Consider the following 14,025-nt stretch of genomic DNA (forward strand, 5'->3'; position numbering starts at 1 on the left):
AACCTATTGTGCAGTGTGACATGCATGTTGATAACGTTTGTCATAAGGTGCAACAAAAAATGTACTTCCTCTAGAGGCTTAGGCTTTTTGGATTTGCCTAGAGGGTTATGTTGTTGTCTTATCATGCTTTTATTGAACCCATCTTCCAGTTCAGTTACCCTCAGATCTCAGCTGAACCGCCTAGTGCACCCAGCAATGAAGTTCATTGGTGTGGGGGTTTTACTTTACTTTAGTCTATATTTAACAAAATTATTTGTAAACAGGAAGGGAAAATGACTCTGGACACTTACTGTCAAACCAAAATGTATTAAGACACCTTCAAGGTTTTCTCACATTATCACAGTTTATTCACTACAGTTTAGAAAATGATAAAATACAACCAGAACTCTGTATCAGAACAAATTAATCTTGATAATGTCAGATAACTTTAATAGAAAGGTGTGTAAAGGATTACAGTCAACCAATCAGCTATTAGCTGTTAAATTTGTATGCATTCAACTTCACAATTTCTCTCAGAAATGATGATCATGTTGGGTAAGTACTCTGTGTATCATTAAATTATTTTCCAACACTGACAAAGATCGTGTATTCCAGCCTGATTTCAGTGCGCGTGCAGACAGGGTTGCCAAGTTTTTACAACAAAGCGCGCCAACTACTAGCCCTAAAACAATAGCTTCTCTGGGGGCTCTCCGGGTAAAAAATGGCATTTGGGGGGTAAAATGTGTGTTATTTTGGCAAGGTTGCCTGCTAAAATTCGCACTCATGGGTCTTTATACCACATAATATTCGCTTCAACCTGCGGACATAGAAAACAACCCGTGGGGAAAAAACGCGGACTTGGCAACACAGTGCAGTTGAACTCTGTTGACATTTGACAATGCGTCCCTTCATTGCTCTGATTGGTTGTAGGTCTATCCAATTGAGGTCTTTCCTGGTTCGGTATCCCAGTTTATTCACTATAGTTTAGAAAATGATAAAATATGACCAGAACTCTGTGTCAGAACAAATTAATCTTGATAATGTCAGATAACTTTAATAGAAAGGTGTATAAAGGATTACAGTCAACCAATCAGTTGTTAGCTGTTAAATTTAAGTAAACAATTAATGACCAAGCGGTGCTTAATTCTGTGGTGTAAAAGGTCACATTTGAAATTAACGACAAAACAATTAAGCTAACCAAGGTCAGGTAAAAGTGTCTGAATAATTTTGGTCCCAAATGTGTATCAATTTTACTGGTAGTGCACTGTATGAAGAATGTTTGGGTATAATATGTCACAGTTTACTTCATTTTGTCCAGCACCCACTAGTAAAAAATGATGGTGTCTGAATATTTTTTGGTTTGACTGTATGAGCTCTATCCAGAATTTACTACTTCCTTCTGCTCGACATTTTTGCACCCCAAGGTTTAGATGCAACATCTACAGGAATTATTTTGTCCCTTTGGCTACAAAACTGTTAAACTCTAGTCATGACTGCGTGACTGGTGTTTATCTTGTTACGCAGCTTTTTGTGTATTGCCCAAAATTAATTTCCTTTAAAAGGGACAAACAAAGTAACTGTAACCTGTATGCATTGTTTCCCCATGTCCTATAGTTTCTCTGCGTTGGTGATTAGTCATCATTTTCAACTGTCTTCTTACAAACTAACATGAATTTGCTCCATGTATGTATTGTATACCCTGTGTTCTCCCTCATTCTCTGTCTGTTCTCGTCAATGTAACGTTCTGTTTAGTTTGGTTTTCAGTCAGATCTCATGAGCTTCGTCATAAAGACTATTATTCGAATTCTCCTTCGTCGTCATGCTGTTTACACAAATGACCCGTGACAGTATCAACATCATCGTTATAATATGTTTTTTTATTATAATGTTGAAAAAAGTTGTGCTGCTTAATATTTTAATGGAAAATGTAATACATTTTATCTAGAAAGTATAGACAGTTAAAAAAAAACTATATTTAAAATGGCAATCTTTTGAAATTTTACACAACCAAATCTTATGGGCTCTAAACATTTGGATGCTTATGTGAGATTTTTATCGTTTTTATCATTTTTGTAATAAGTCGCATGGGCATATATTGTGTCAATATCTCTTTTATGCCAAAAAATCATTAGGATTTTAAGTAATAGGATGTTAAAATCATGCTCCATGAAGATATTTAGAAAATTTCCTACTGTAAATATATTTAAAAAAAAATCAATGGAATGATATGATGTATAAATCTCAGTTTCAAAAAATTGACCCTTATGACGAGTTTTGTGGTTCAGGGTCACATTTGTCACAAAAATCAAAAGTTGAGAAGTCAAAGTAAATGTATAATTTATGTACATAGTACAAATATCCTAGATGAATTACATAAAAAAATTATTAGGATTATGGGTTTGTTCAAATTCATTTAAAAAAATTGTTTAAACTCTTAAGTATGAACACTAATAATAGTAATACTTGATGTACTACGGTGAATATGGTGGTATATTTAAGAAATATCTGTCGATATTTTTGACACAATCTTATTAACAATTTAAATCTTTCTTTCCTACAGCCACACATGGCTGACTAAAAACACCACGTAATGAATAAAGTATTGATTCTACTCACTGGAAGGATCACTTGTGCTGTGAATGGTCACCTTTGGGACACCTGGGCCTGTAAAGGTATGAGAGAGATGAGACACATGCATGTTTATTCATCAGCATGAATGTGTGTTTGCATTTGTGAATGAGAGACAGTGACCTTACCCAAGCAATAGAGGGTAAAGTATGTCTGATTGTGGCTGAAGTCCGCTTTGAAGAAGCTGCACCACTCAAAAAGGTTGCATGTCAGACACTGGCGATGAAAAACTCCTCCAAGCTCCACACTAGTCAACAAATGTGCATTTCATTATTTCAAAATCTGCTTAATTCCATCAACCTCTGCCAAAAGCGTTTTGTATGTGTACAGCGATTAGAATATAGATTAAATTAAAATGTACAGTCAGGAGCTGCAACCACTATCAATGACAATCATACTTGAAATGCGTTTTTTAATCAGTAAAAAATGAACACTGTCATAATTCACTCCACCTCATGTCTTTTCAAACCCATCTGACCTTTTTCTGTGGAACACATTTTTAACCCTTTGGTAGTGGATCTGGTTATTTTGATCTGGAGAGGATTTTCTTTTTTCCAGAAAATGCTAGTAATTTTTAACACATTGGACTAAAACTTACAGAATGTTCCTGATATTCAGATGGTAGAGTCAGAATTTGGCATAAATAGAATGAGAGCATGGATCCATCATGCCTTGTTACCACTGTGCTGGCTGGTGGTGGTGGTGTAATGGTGTGGGGGATGTTTTCTTGGCACACTTTAGGCCCCTTAGTGCCAATTAGGCATCGTTTAAATGCCACGGCCTACCTGAGCATTTTTTCTGACCATGTCCATCCCTTTATGACCACCATGTACACATCCTCTGATGGCTACTCCCAGCAGGATAATGCACCATGTTACAAAGCTCAAATCATTTCAAATTGGTTTCTGGAACATGACAATGAGTTCACTGTACTAAAATGGCCCCCACAGTTACCAGATCTCAACCCAATAGAGCATCTTTGGGATGTGGTGGAATGGGAGCTTCGTGCCCTGGATGTGCATCCTATAAATCTCCATCAACTGCAAGATGCTATCCTATCAATATGGGTCAACATTTCTAAAGAATGCTTTCAGCACCTTGTTGAATCAATGCCACAGAGAATTAAGGCAGTTCTGAAGGGGAAAGGGGGTCAAACACAGTATTAGTATGGTGTTCCTAATAATCCTTTAGGTTAGTGTATATAGCGCTTTCATATTTACTACTGTACACCCAAAGCGCTTTACACTCATGACAAAGGTCTCTCCTCAACCACAACCAGTGTGCAGCATCCACTTGGATGATGCGACAGCAGCCACAGTACAATGGCGCCAATGCGCTCACCACACACCAGCAATAGGTGGAGAAGAGAGAGGGAGATAGAGCCAATTCAGTGGATGGAGATTATTAGAAGGCCATGATAGGTAAGGGCCGATCGAGGGAATTTGGCCAGGACACTGGGGGTTACACCCCTACTCTTTTACAAGAAGTGCCATGGGATTTTTAATGACCACAGAGAGTCAGGACCTCAGTTTAACATCTCATTCGAAGGACGGATGAAATCTAGGCTTGACTTTTATAGTCTGGATTGACCATTTGTTACGAACTGCTCTGAAACGCATGTTGTGGAACCAAACGCAGTAGTTTATTAGGGTAATCCATAATCATAATCAATATAACAGTCTTAAAATCAAAACCACACAGCAAACATTCCAGATATAAACAATAGTCCAAAGGACAGACAAACAGGGAGGAAACCAGAAGTAGTGCTCAGAAATGCAGTGTAACATAAAAAAATTGCAATAAATTACTGACTGAGAAGTTTTAAATGGATAGTTTACCAAAAAAAATGAAAATTATGATTTTTGCCCCCACTGTACATGGCATTCTTCTTTCAGACAAACACAATCTAAGTTATATTGAAACATTTCCTATTACCTATCCTCTGCTCCGTATTCAACTTACGGAAAAAGCTTAACTGGCATGGCGATGATCCATAAGTCAAATATCATATACACCTAGCATGGTTTGAGGGTGAGCAAATTCTGGAATAATTTTCATTTTTGGGTAAAACTTTTTGGGTAGTCCATAGCCACGCTTCCACCGCAGGAACTGTTCCCAGGAACTAGGTACTTTGGGTTGGTACTTGGTGTGTTTTAACCTCAGGAACCGGGGTCTAAATAAAGTTCCAGGTAAAAATCACCCCCTCAAAACGGCCCTGCTTGTGAGGTAGCACATTTTCAGAGTTCAGGAACTTTCGGGGGTGGGATTTGAGTGCTGAACATGCTGATTGGTTGAGTTCACGCAGTATTTTATTTCAATCTAAAAGTCTGCTGCGGTGTGTGCAGTAAGAGTAGTTTACTATTCAAATTAAGAAAGGAGCTAAAAAATTCAACAGATTGTCCAATGTCGAGGATCAGACTATATTAAGCGTATATGCGAAGGACGAAATCCAGTGGGAACTGGAAAGTTGTGCTGTCCGGAATAATCTTCACGGTACTTTAGACCGCGATGGAAACACAGACAGCAGCAGGTCTGAGAGGAAAAGAGTGATTGGGACAAATTGTTCTTGGTAATTTTGGTGGAAACAGGGGCTATAGTTGAGTAGTTGAGTAGGAGTGCCTCTGGTGGGTATCAAGGGCACTCCAGCTGGTGATCATGACAGCATTAGACTGCATGTTAGACTTAACTTTCCTCCGCTCCAGCACCACCTGTCTAGATCTGCTATAGGGTCTCTCATTTGCAGCAGCACTTTCACTGTCACTTTGTGTCTTACGAAGCAAGTCTTTGTACTTTGCAAGTTTTCTTTCTGCTTTATCAAGTATGTACTTCCCTGCAGCCACAGCAGCAGCAGTGTAGCAGATCTAGTCCACCAAAACCAAACCCATTTACGTTAATAATTCTCATTATTAAAATATTTTGTTTCAAACTACTTTGAGTTATCATGACTGAACTGATTGAGACCTCACTGATCTGAGCTGATGCACCTCTGTTTTTTTTTGTGTTTTTTTTTAGGTAAGTAAGGCCTACAATCATACAGTTCCAAAAAGAAATACAAACCCTATGCTAATTGATTGAATCCAATTTTTGTTGATAATAACATTGCATAATGGGACATTTAAAATGCTGTTATTTTGTTACTGGGAACACCAAATTTAGGAAACAGATTTTCAACAGAGCACAAGGGTTAATAATGTTCATACAGCTCTTTTCCATAAAGTGAAATCACAGTGACCAGGATTTAGGAAGCGTAAACTGAACACTAAACTTTTTAGCTTTTGACAGCCCCTGGTTTCTATATGCTTTCACTGTATACAAAAAACAACATGAAATCTTCAGTATGTCTCTTCTTGCATTCAATTTTTCATGTTCTTTTGCTTATCAAGCCTGCATTTATTTGATCAAAAGTACAGTAAAAACATTAATATTGTGATTTTCTATTTTTATACATTTCAAAATGTAACATTCCTGTGATTTTCAGAATACATTACTCCAGTCTTCAGTCAAATCTTTTGTAACATTTTAAATTTCTTTACTGTCACTTTAGATCGATTCAATGCATCCGATTTTTGGCTCAACTATCCCAATAATTTCCAGTATGTAATATATACATGCTAAACTAGTTTTTCATTATCCACTTGCTTTAAGCCCATTGCTGGACCTTTGCACTTTCACCATATATTCCTCAGATGGTCGCAATAAAATATCTATGAGAACTTGTGGCCCACTGAGAGCAAGTGAGAGGCTTAAAGCATTAATCAAAGGTAAGAGAACACCCCTTTAAATCGTTGTGAGGCACAGCACCTCCCCCTCTGCCCATCTCGTTTTCAACCTTCTCTAACTCTCTCTGCCTCTTGCTCTCTCCCTCTAAGCTGCCGTTCCTGTTAAATGAATTAGCTGGGCTTCTTGCCTGGAGCTCACTAGTGGGGGAAACACTCTATTGGCTTTTCACGAACGTCCCCGAAACGCATCTCAGATACGTTTCGATGTAGACTGGAAGGATTTAATTGATTACAATACGAGTCATCGACGAACATACATAGTCAGAAACTGGAACGTCAATGCGCATACAGAATATCAACAGGATATGGACGTCCAAAAACCACAAACATATTGAGGAAATGAAATATCTCACAACACAACAGGGTGTGCAATTGCTGTCCGATTGATTTAGATGCAAATGTGTAGCACAGCATGCGAGGTGCAGAATTCCTAGACAGTGATGATAGAATACTCAATTACAGACTAAAAGACGTATCGTTTGGGACAGAACCCACCTGTATAAGTGTCTACTCTGCTGCGACTCCTCCGTGCTCAGAAAATAGCTACAGGGGAAAGACACATTAAGAAAATTTGAAAAGGTTTTTGAGGTACTATTTGCAGTCAGTCATTTATCCTCTAATAATGGAGTCTACTTCCATACTGCTGTCATACAGCTGCATGCCAAGTAGGTTTGTATCTGTAACACATGCAAAGTAGGGAAGACTGTGACATGCATTAATTTCTGTCAGTACCAGATTAATTGTAAATCATTAATTTATGGGCCTAAACTTTGATTTGAGCTATAGATCTGACTATTTATAAATATTCATGCATTGAAAAGATTTTAAAAAGTATTTCTTTCTGAAAAAGCTATTACTTCTGGGATGGTTATTCAAGAGGGTTTGTTTTATGCGGCTGTGATTAGAGAACAAAGCCGGGGAGAAAATGACAGAGTCATTACAGCCAATTCAACATTAAATTACTGTATTCATTTAAATTAAGTACCATCTATGCTGATTCAGTGGGCTAAATGGGATTGCTACGCGTAAATAATTCTATAATTACTTATACTAGGTAGTTTGGTTGACTAAGAGATGCTTTACGACACCGTCTTGAGGCTTTTGAGTCAAAATGGTTTGCTCATAAAATTCGATCTGTCATACATTTTATCATTCTCCTCATCAAGAGCACACAGCGAGGTTACATCCCAGTTTCCTGATGTTAGAAAGCGAGGAGAAACAGAAGGAGTGGAAGCCTGAAGAAAAAGAAAGAGATAGATAAAGCTTATATAAGGTCTAAAGAGAAGGCGGGTTATAATGGAAAGCAGTGGACAGGAAGATAAGGAAACATTAGACAGACTGAAATACCTAATCTAGAGAAAAAGCACAGAAAAAATATATATACTCATGAGGCATAACATTATGAACTCCTTCCTAATATTGTGTTGGTCCCTCTTTTGCTCCCAAAACAGCTCTGTGACCCAATAAGGCATGTACTCCACTGAACTCCCTGAAGGTGTGCTGTGGTATCTAGAGATGTTAGCAGCAGATCCTTTAAGTCCTGTAATCTGCGAGGTGGGGCATCTTTGGATCGGACCTCTTTGTTCAGCACATCCCACAGATGTTCAATTCAATTGGGATCTGGGGAATTTGGGAGGCCAAGTCAACACCTCAAACTCGTTGTTGTGCTCCTCAAACCATTCCTGAATCATTTTTTGCTTTAGGGCAGGACGCATTATCCTGCTGAAAGAGGCCACAGCCACCAGAGAATACTGTTTCCATGAAAGGGTGTACATGGTCTTCAGCAATGCTTAAGTAGGTGGCACGTGTCAAAGTAACATCCACATGGATGGCAGAACTCAAGGTTTCCCAGCAGAACATTGCCCAAAGAATCACACTGCATCCTCCGGCTTGCCTTCTTCCCATAGTGCATCCTGGTGCAATGTGTTCCCCAGGTAAGGGATGCTCACGCACCCAGCCATCCACATGATGTAAAAGAAAACGTGATTCATCAGACCAGGGTCCAGTTCTGATGCTCACGTGCCCTCTTTTGGCACTGTTGGCATGGTGGACAGGGGTCAGCATGAACACACTGACTGGTCTGTGGCTTTGCAGCCCCATAAACAACAAACTGTGATGCACTGTGTATTTAGACAAATTTTATCAGAACCAGCATTAACTTATTAAGCAATCTGAGCTACAGTAGCTCGTCTGTTTGATCAGACCACATGGGCCGGCCACCCCCCACGCGAATCAATGAGCCTTGGCTGCCCATGACCCTGTCGCCGGTTCACCACTGTTCCTTCCTTGGGCCACTTTTGATAGATATTTACCACTGCAGACTGTGAACTCCCCGCAAGAGCTGCAGTTTTGGAGATGATTTCCATCGTCTAGCCATCATAATTTGCCCCTTGTCAATTCCGCTCAAATCCTAATACGCTTGTCCATTTTTCCTGCTTCTAACACATCAACTTTGGGGACAAAATGTTCCCTTGCTGCCTAATATATCTCACCCACTAACAGGTGGCGAAAGAAAGTGATAATCAGTGTTATTCACTTCCCCTGTCAGTGGTCAAAATGTTATGCCTGATCAGTGTATATACACAGTATATATCCCTCTATGGTACGGTATTGCCCCCAGGCAACATTGTCTCATTTTATAAAAAATAAACTAAAATACACTCATATTTATTGTTCAAACCTGTCTCAGGGACAGAATAAACTCAAATACATGTTCATTTTAAATGCATTTTTCACAAATTTGCATCTAGTTAATCACCCACAAAATCTACGTAAACTTCACTAGAAAGTAAAGAAGTATTTTCAAGAACCTTACATTATATATCATCAAATATTTTAGAGGACATAACCAAAAACTGTGTATTGCCTCAAGGTGACATTCTACCATAATGAAATTGTCATAGCAGGCATACTAGGTTGGAATACAAATATATTTGTAAGGAAAAGAGTTATTATTATCTAAATGTATTCGCATTTGTGCATGATTTTGTAATACCCTTATAAGAATTGTAATTCCATACTGTATCTGCATATAATTTGTCCATTATGGCACAATTTTGCCTTGATGCACTTAAAACTTATTTATTTATTCAAATGAAAGTTAAAATGAGACAAAGATTTTACAATACACAGGGGTTCAACATCCCCACGTTCATAAAAAAATTCACATATATGTTTGGTAATTTAGGTTTCCAATCACAAAGTTTATGAGTGCATCTAATTTTATTGTGCATAGCATGAATATGAAATTGTTCCACCCACAGACCTGAGCGGGGAGGCTGGCGATGTGGAGAAACTCCCCACGGGCCCCTTGCTTGGCAGGCAAGATGAGGTAAAACAGAGAACCATCTGCTGTGAACAACGGCTCCTCCTGCAGGACAAGCCACTATCAATATACATTCCTTCAACAGATCAACGAGAGACGACACCATATTAATGCAATTCATTTCTGTACTGCAGCTTTTAGGAACCAAAGAACAGAGCCTGAGAACTGGAGAGAGTAAAAAAGAGATAGAAGCTGAATTTACCTGCCGCTGGTTGTCGTGCCAGGAGTCAATAGCCATTTGGTGCTTCTAAAGATTAAAGATGTTTTAAAAGGATTAGACATGTCATATATTATAGGTAAAATATGTTTTTAAATCATTTGTTCTCTTCTGCCTGCCAGGGAGAGGTGTACATCATAACAAACTCCACTGCTAACGCAGAGTTTCAGTCAATCCATCATTCTCATTGGCATCACATTAAGGAAGTGCATGTTTCATTTTTATCTGCAGTTTAGATGTGCTGTCTGGAACATCCAGAGTTCCACATCATTTTTATTAAGCTGTCCTAAATTTTAACTTTATTTAAGAAGTAAGGTACATACTCATTTTTATTTTTACAATAGATTACCATTGCTGTTTTTAATGATTACAATTGCTGAGCGCATAGTCTGAAGCGCACGGTGCAAGTGCACATGGCATACTTTTTGTTGGTCAATGGCACAGTCATTTTCATTTGCCTCAAAATAGCAACACGCCAACAGTGCACCTGAACACACCTCGTTTTCAGACCAGCACACCCCTGGGCGAACAGATGGCTGCGAGTGCATTTGCTATTTAAACAACGTGAAAATGAAAATGATTACAGCATCAGGCTGAAACAACCAAAAAACACAGCAGGATGTATGATAGGGCCCTTAAAGTTAATCTTTAAAGACACTCATATTTACAGAGGTGGGAGGGGAAATTATATGTAAATGCTTGTGTATTTCCCCAAGAAACTTTGCATTTGCTCGCAAAGAAAACCCATTTTGCGGAACTCCATAAATATTTAAAAAGACAATTAAATGCAATCTTTACCAAAAGTATATAATTTCATATTATTATTTTTTATATTGAACTACAATGTTGCCTGAATAAATTTTCATTTAAATTCTATTTCGTTTTTTAGCGTTTTTACATATTTAGAGAAAATAATATATAATTTAATTAAATATCAGCCATTATTGGCTAATTTCCAGAATAAGAAAATAATTATTGGCTTGTCTTATTACTTATGTTGTTAATATATAACGCACAACAGTGACTGACCACATAATCAACAGCTAAGTTTCCTGAATGTCGTGATTCATCTGAAAGCTGGTCAGTGTGTGAATTTTTGAAATCCCTATATAAAATGAATTGGAAAATACACTCCCATTATAATTTTTACACCATTATTCAAAAGTTTGGATTCCGTAAGATTTTTTTATTCAGAAAGGGTGCATTAATTTGATCAACAGTGACAATAAAGCTATTCACAATGTTACAAAAGATTAATATTTCATTTAAATGCTGTTATTTTGAACTTTCTATTCGTCAAAGAATACTGAAAAAAGGTTTCCACATTGTTTCCACAAAAATATTAAATGAAGTTTTCAACTTTGAAAACAAAAAATAAATGTTTCTTGAGGAAATCTGCATATTTGAATGATGTCTGAAGGATCATGTGACAGATCGTTATATGTTTATATACATGGGCGTAGATTAAGCGGGGGACGCGGGGGACGTGTCCCCCTCACTTTTAATAAAATGTATTTTCGTCCCCCGCACTTTTACTGGGTCTCACCGATCCTAGTCGACCCGCTCCGAGCGGGATTCGAACCGGCGTTACCCTGTGCAGGGGCGGACAAGTTAACAGGAACGCTAACGACAGCCTTCTCTAAACTCGGGTTGATAGCGCACTTCTTGAGGTCAGGGGCAAGTGTATTTACATAGAAACCAATGTGAATACATCAAGATTTAAACTCAGAGACAAAAAATTATCTATGCATGACCTGTCATTTTTTCCGAATCTTAATATGAGGAGCTCTCACAGAAAGTCCAAAAGTGGATTCGTAATACCCTGTCAAGCTGGAGCTGCAGCTGAAGGAAAACAATCGTTATGAGTGATGAAACGTGACGACGACAATCAGACGATTGCGACAATATATGCTTTATGTGTGTTTTTTAAGTCATCTCAATGTAGGCTATTTATTGACAATAAAGTATCATATGAATAATGCAGCTTTTTTAATGTTTAGTATTCTGCTCACCACGGCTGCATTTATGTAATCGAAAATAGTTAAAACAGTAATATTTTGAACATTATTACAAATTAAAACCGCTTTTTTTCCTATGTGAATATATAGTAATTTATTCCTGTGATCAAAGCTGAATTTATCATCATTACTCCAGTCTTTAGTGTCACATGATCCTTCACTAATCATTCTCAGATGAGGATTTCATAATCAAGAAACATTTATGATTATTATCTGTGTTGAAAACAGTTCCCAAAATGTTGTGGAAACCATGATAGCCTACATGTTATTTTTCAGGATTCTTTAATGAATAGAAAGTTCAATGGACAGCATTTATTTGCATTTATTAAATAAATTATCTAATTTGTAATATTAAAAATATCACTTGTGATCAATTTAATGCATGTCTGATCAATAAAAGTATTAATTTCTCTCTTTTTTAATTTTACCACAAATGTTTAGAAAATTAAGCATCACCATGAGCAGCACAACTGATAATAATCCTAAATGTGTGTTGATCATCAGATCCTCAAATGGGAATGATTAGTGAAGGATCACTGAAGACTGGAGTAATGATGATAAATTCAGCTTTGATCACAGGAATAAATTACATTTTACTATATATTCACATAGAGAACAGATGAGTTACATCAGAATATATATATATTTTTTTACATTGCATAAAATCTATGGATTCTTAATGCAATGTTTGTAGTATATAAACCAATCATAAAATTGGCAAAACAAAATAGGAGAATAGGAGAATAATATTATAGATATTAATTATTGGTTATTGTTCACCATTGTATTTGATATCTTGCCCAATTAAAAGCAAGAGATGCGATAAATGATATTGGTCCAAAAAAAAAAAAAAAAATGGTATTACGACATTTCTGTCCCCCTCACTTCTGAAAAGATGGCTACGCCTGTTTATATATGACGTTAAACTTGATTGCTTAAATATTTGTAAACATTTGTATATTAAGTAGTTTGCATGGAGATTAATTGAATGCAGAATCATCAATCAACAACCCAGAAACGAACAGTTGCACTATGTTGTGTATTTCAACACAGCTCCCAGTGCCTCCAATTATAAAACTCTGTTGACAGATTTATCAACACACAGGGTGTAGAAATCAAACATCACTGTCATACGCAGATACTCCTGTGCGCATGCATTCAATCACTCGCAAGCATGATCATAAAAAGGGAGTGACCTTTAGGCATTAAGACACTGCTGCACATTAAAACGGAGGCTTAAAAGTAAAGATGAGTTAGTCTTTCACGCCTCCAGAAAGAAATTAGGCTGAGCAGGCAGAAGAGAAGCAAGATATTCTCTGCATGTTCCGAGCAGAATAAAGAATGAGAGCCAGATCGATGGACACTTTAAAAGTAAAGATACCCAGTGGGAAGCAGTGGATGAGCTGGTAACCCCTCACCTCTGAGCAGGCTCCTGTCGTGGCCTCACACACACACAGCACGGACTGGTTCTGGACACGGTTCAACCAGCGGTACAGTTAGACGGGTGCTGCTTATCCAGCTCACCATAGAGATATAGCTATCTCTAGAGAGAGAGAGAGAGAGAGAGAGAGAGAGAGAGAGAGAGAGAGAGAGAGAGAGAGAGAGAGAGAGAGAGAGAGAGAGAGAGAGAGAGAGAGAGAGAGAGAGAGAGAGAGAAGAGAGAGAGAGAGAGAGAGAGAGAGAGAGAGAGAGAGAGAGAGAAAAGAGAGAGAGAGAGAGAGAGAGAGAGAGAGAGAGAGAGAGCATTCAGAATCACCACTTCATTAATTATTTAAGTAACACTTCACAATAAGGTTTTATTTATTAATATTAGTTTGTGCATTAAGTAATGTTGACAGATATACCTTTGATTTAAATGTATAAATTGACTCAAACTAACAATGTATATTAATAATAATAATAACTAATGTTAATAAATGGATCATTTTTGGCCAGAGGAGAACTGGACAGTATCACAACAGACAGTTCACTGTAAAAATTGTTGGATTAACTTAAAAAAGTAAGTTGCCTTAAAATTTTAAGTTCATTGAAATTTAAGTTTGAGTATATTTTTGAGAATACAATGAAGTAGATACACTG

General features: G+C 37.5%; 1 protein-coding gene across 1 annotated transcript in view; it reads right to left on the reverse strand.

Annotated features, from left to right (window-relative positions):
• Positions 1 to 14,025, reverse strand: part of LOC137078479 (inactive dipeptidyl peptidase 10) — a 67,799-nt gene that overhangs the window by 10,508 nt on the left and 43,266 nt on the right. The window contains 8 exon segments of the mRNA XM_067445776.1: positions 2,596 to 2,643; positions 2,736 to 2,854; positions 6,882 to 6,929; positions 7,530 to 7,621; positions 9,652 to 9,756; positions 9,914 to 9,958; positions 13,365 to 13,436; positions 13,438 to 13,489. Coding sequence (XP_067301877.1) covers positions 2,596 to 2,643; positions 2,736 to 2,854; positions 6,882 to 6,929; positions 7,530 to 7,621; positions 9,652 to 9,756; positions 9,914 to 9,958; positions 13,365 to 13,436; positions 13,438 to 13,489 — 581 coding nt within the window.

The sequence above is a fragment of the Pseudorasbora parva genome, chromosome 6 (assembly GCF_024679245.1).
Source record: "Pseudorasbora parva isolate DD20220531a chromosome 6, ASM2467924v1, whole genome shotgun sequence".
NCBI classification, from domain to species: Eukaryota; Metazoa; Chordata; class Actinopteri; order Cypriniformes; family Gobionidae; genus Pseudorasbora; species Pseudorasbora parva.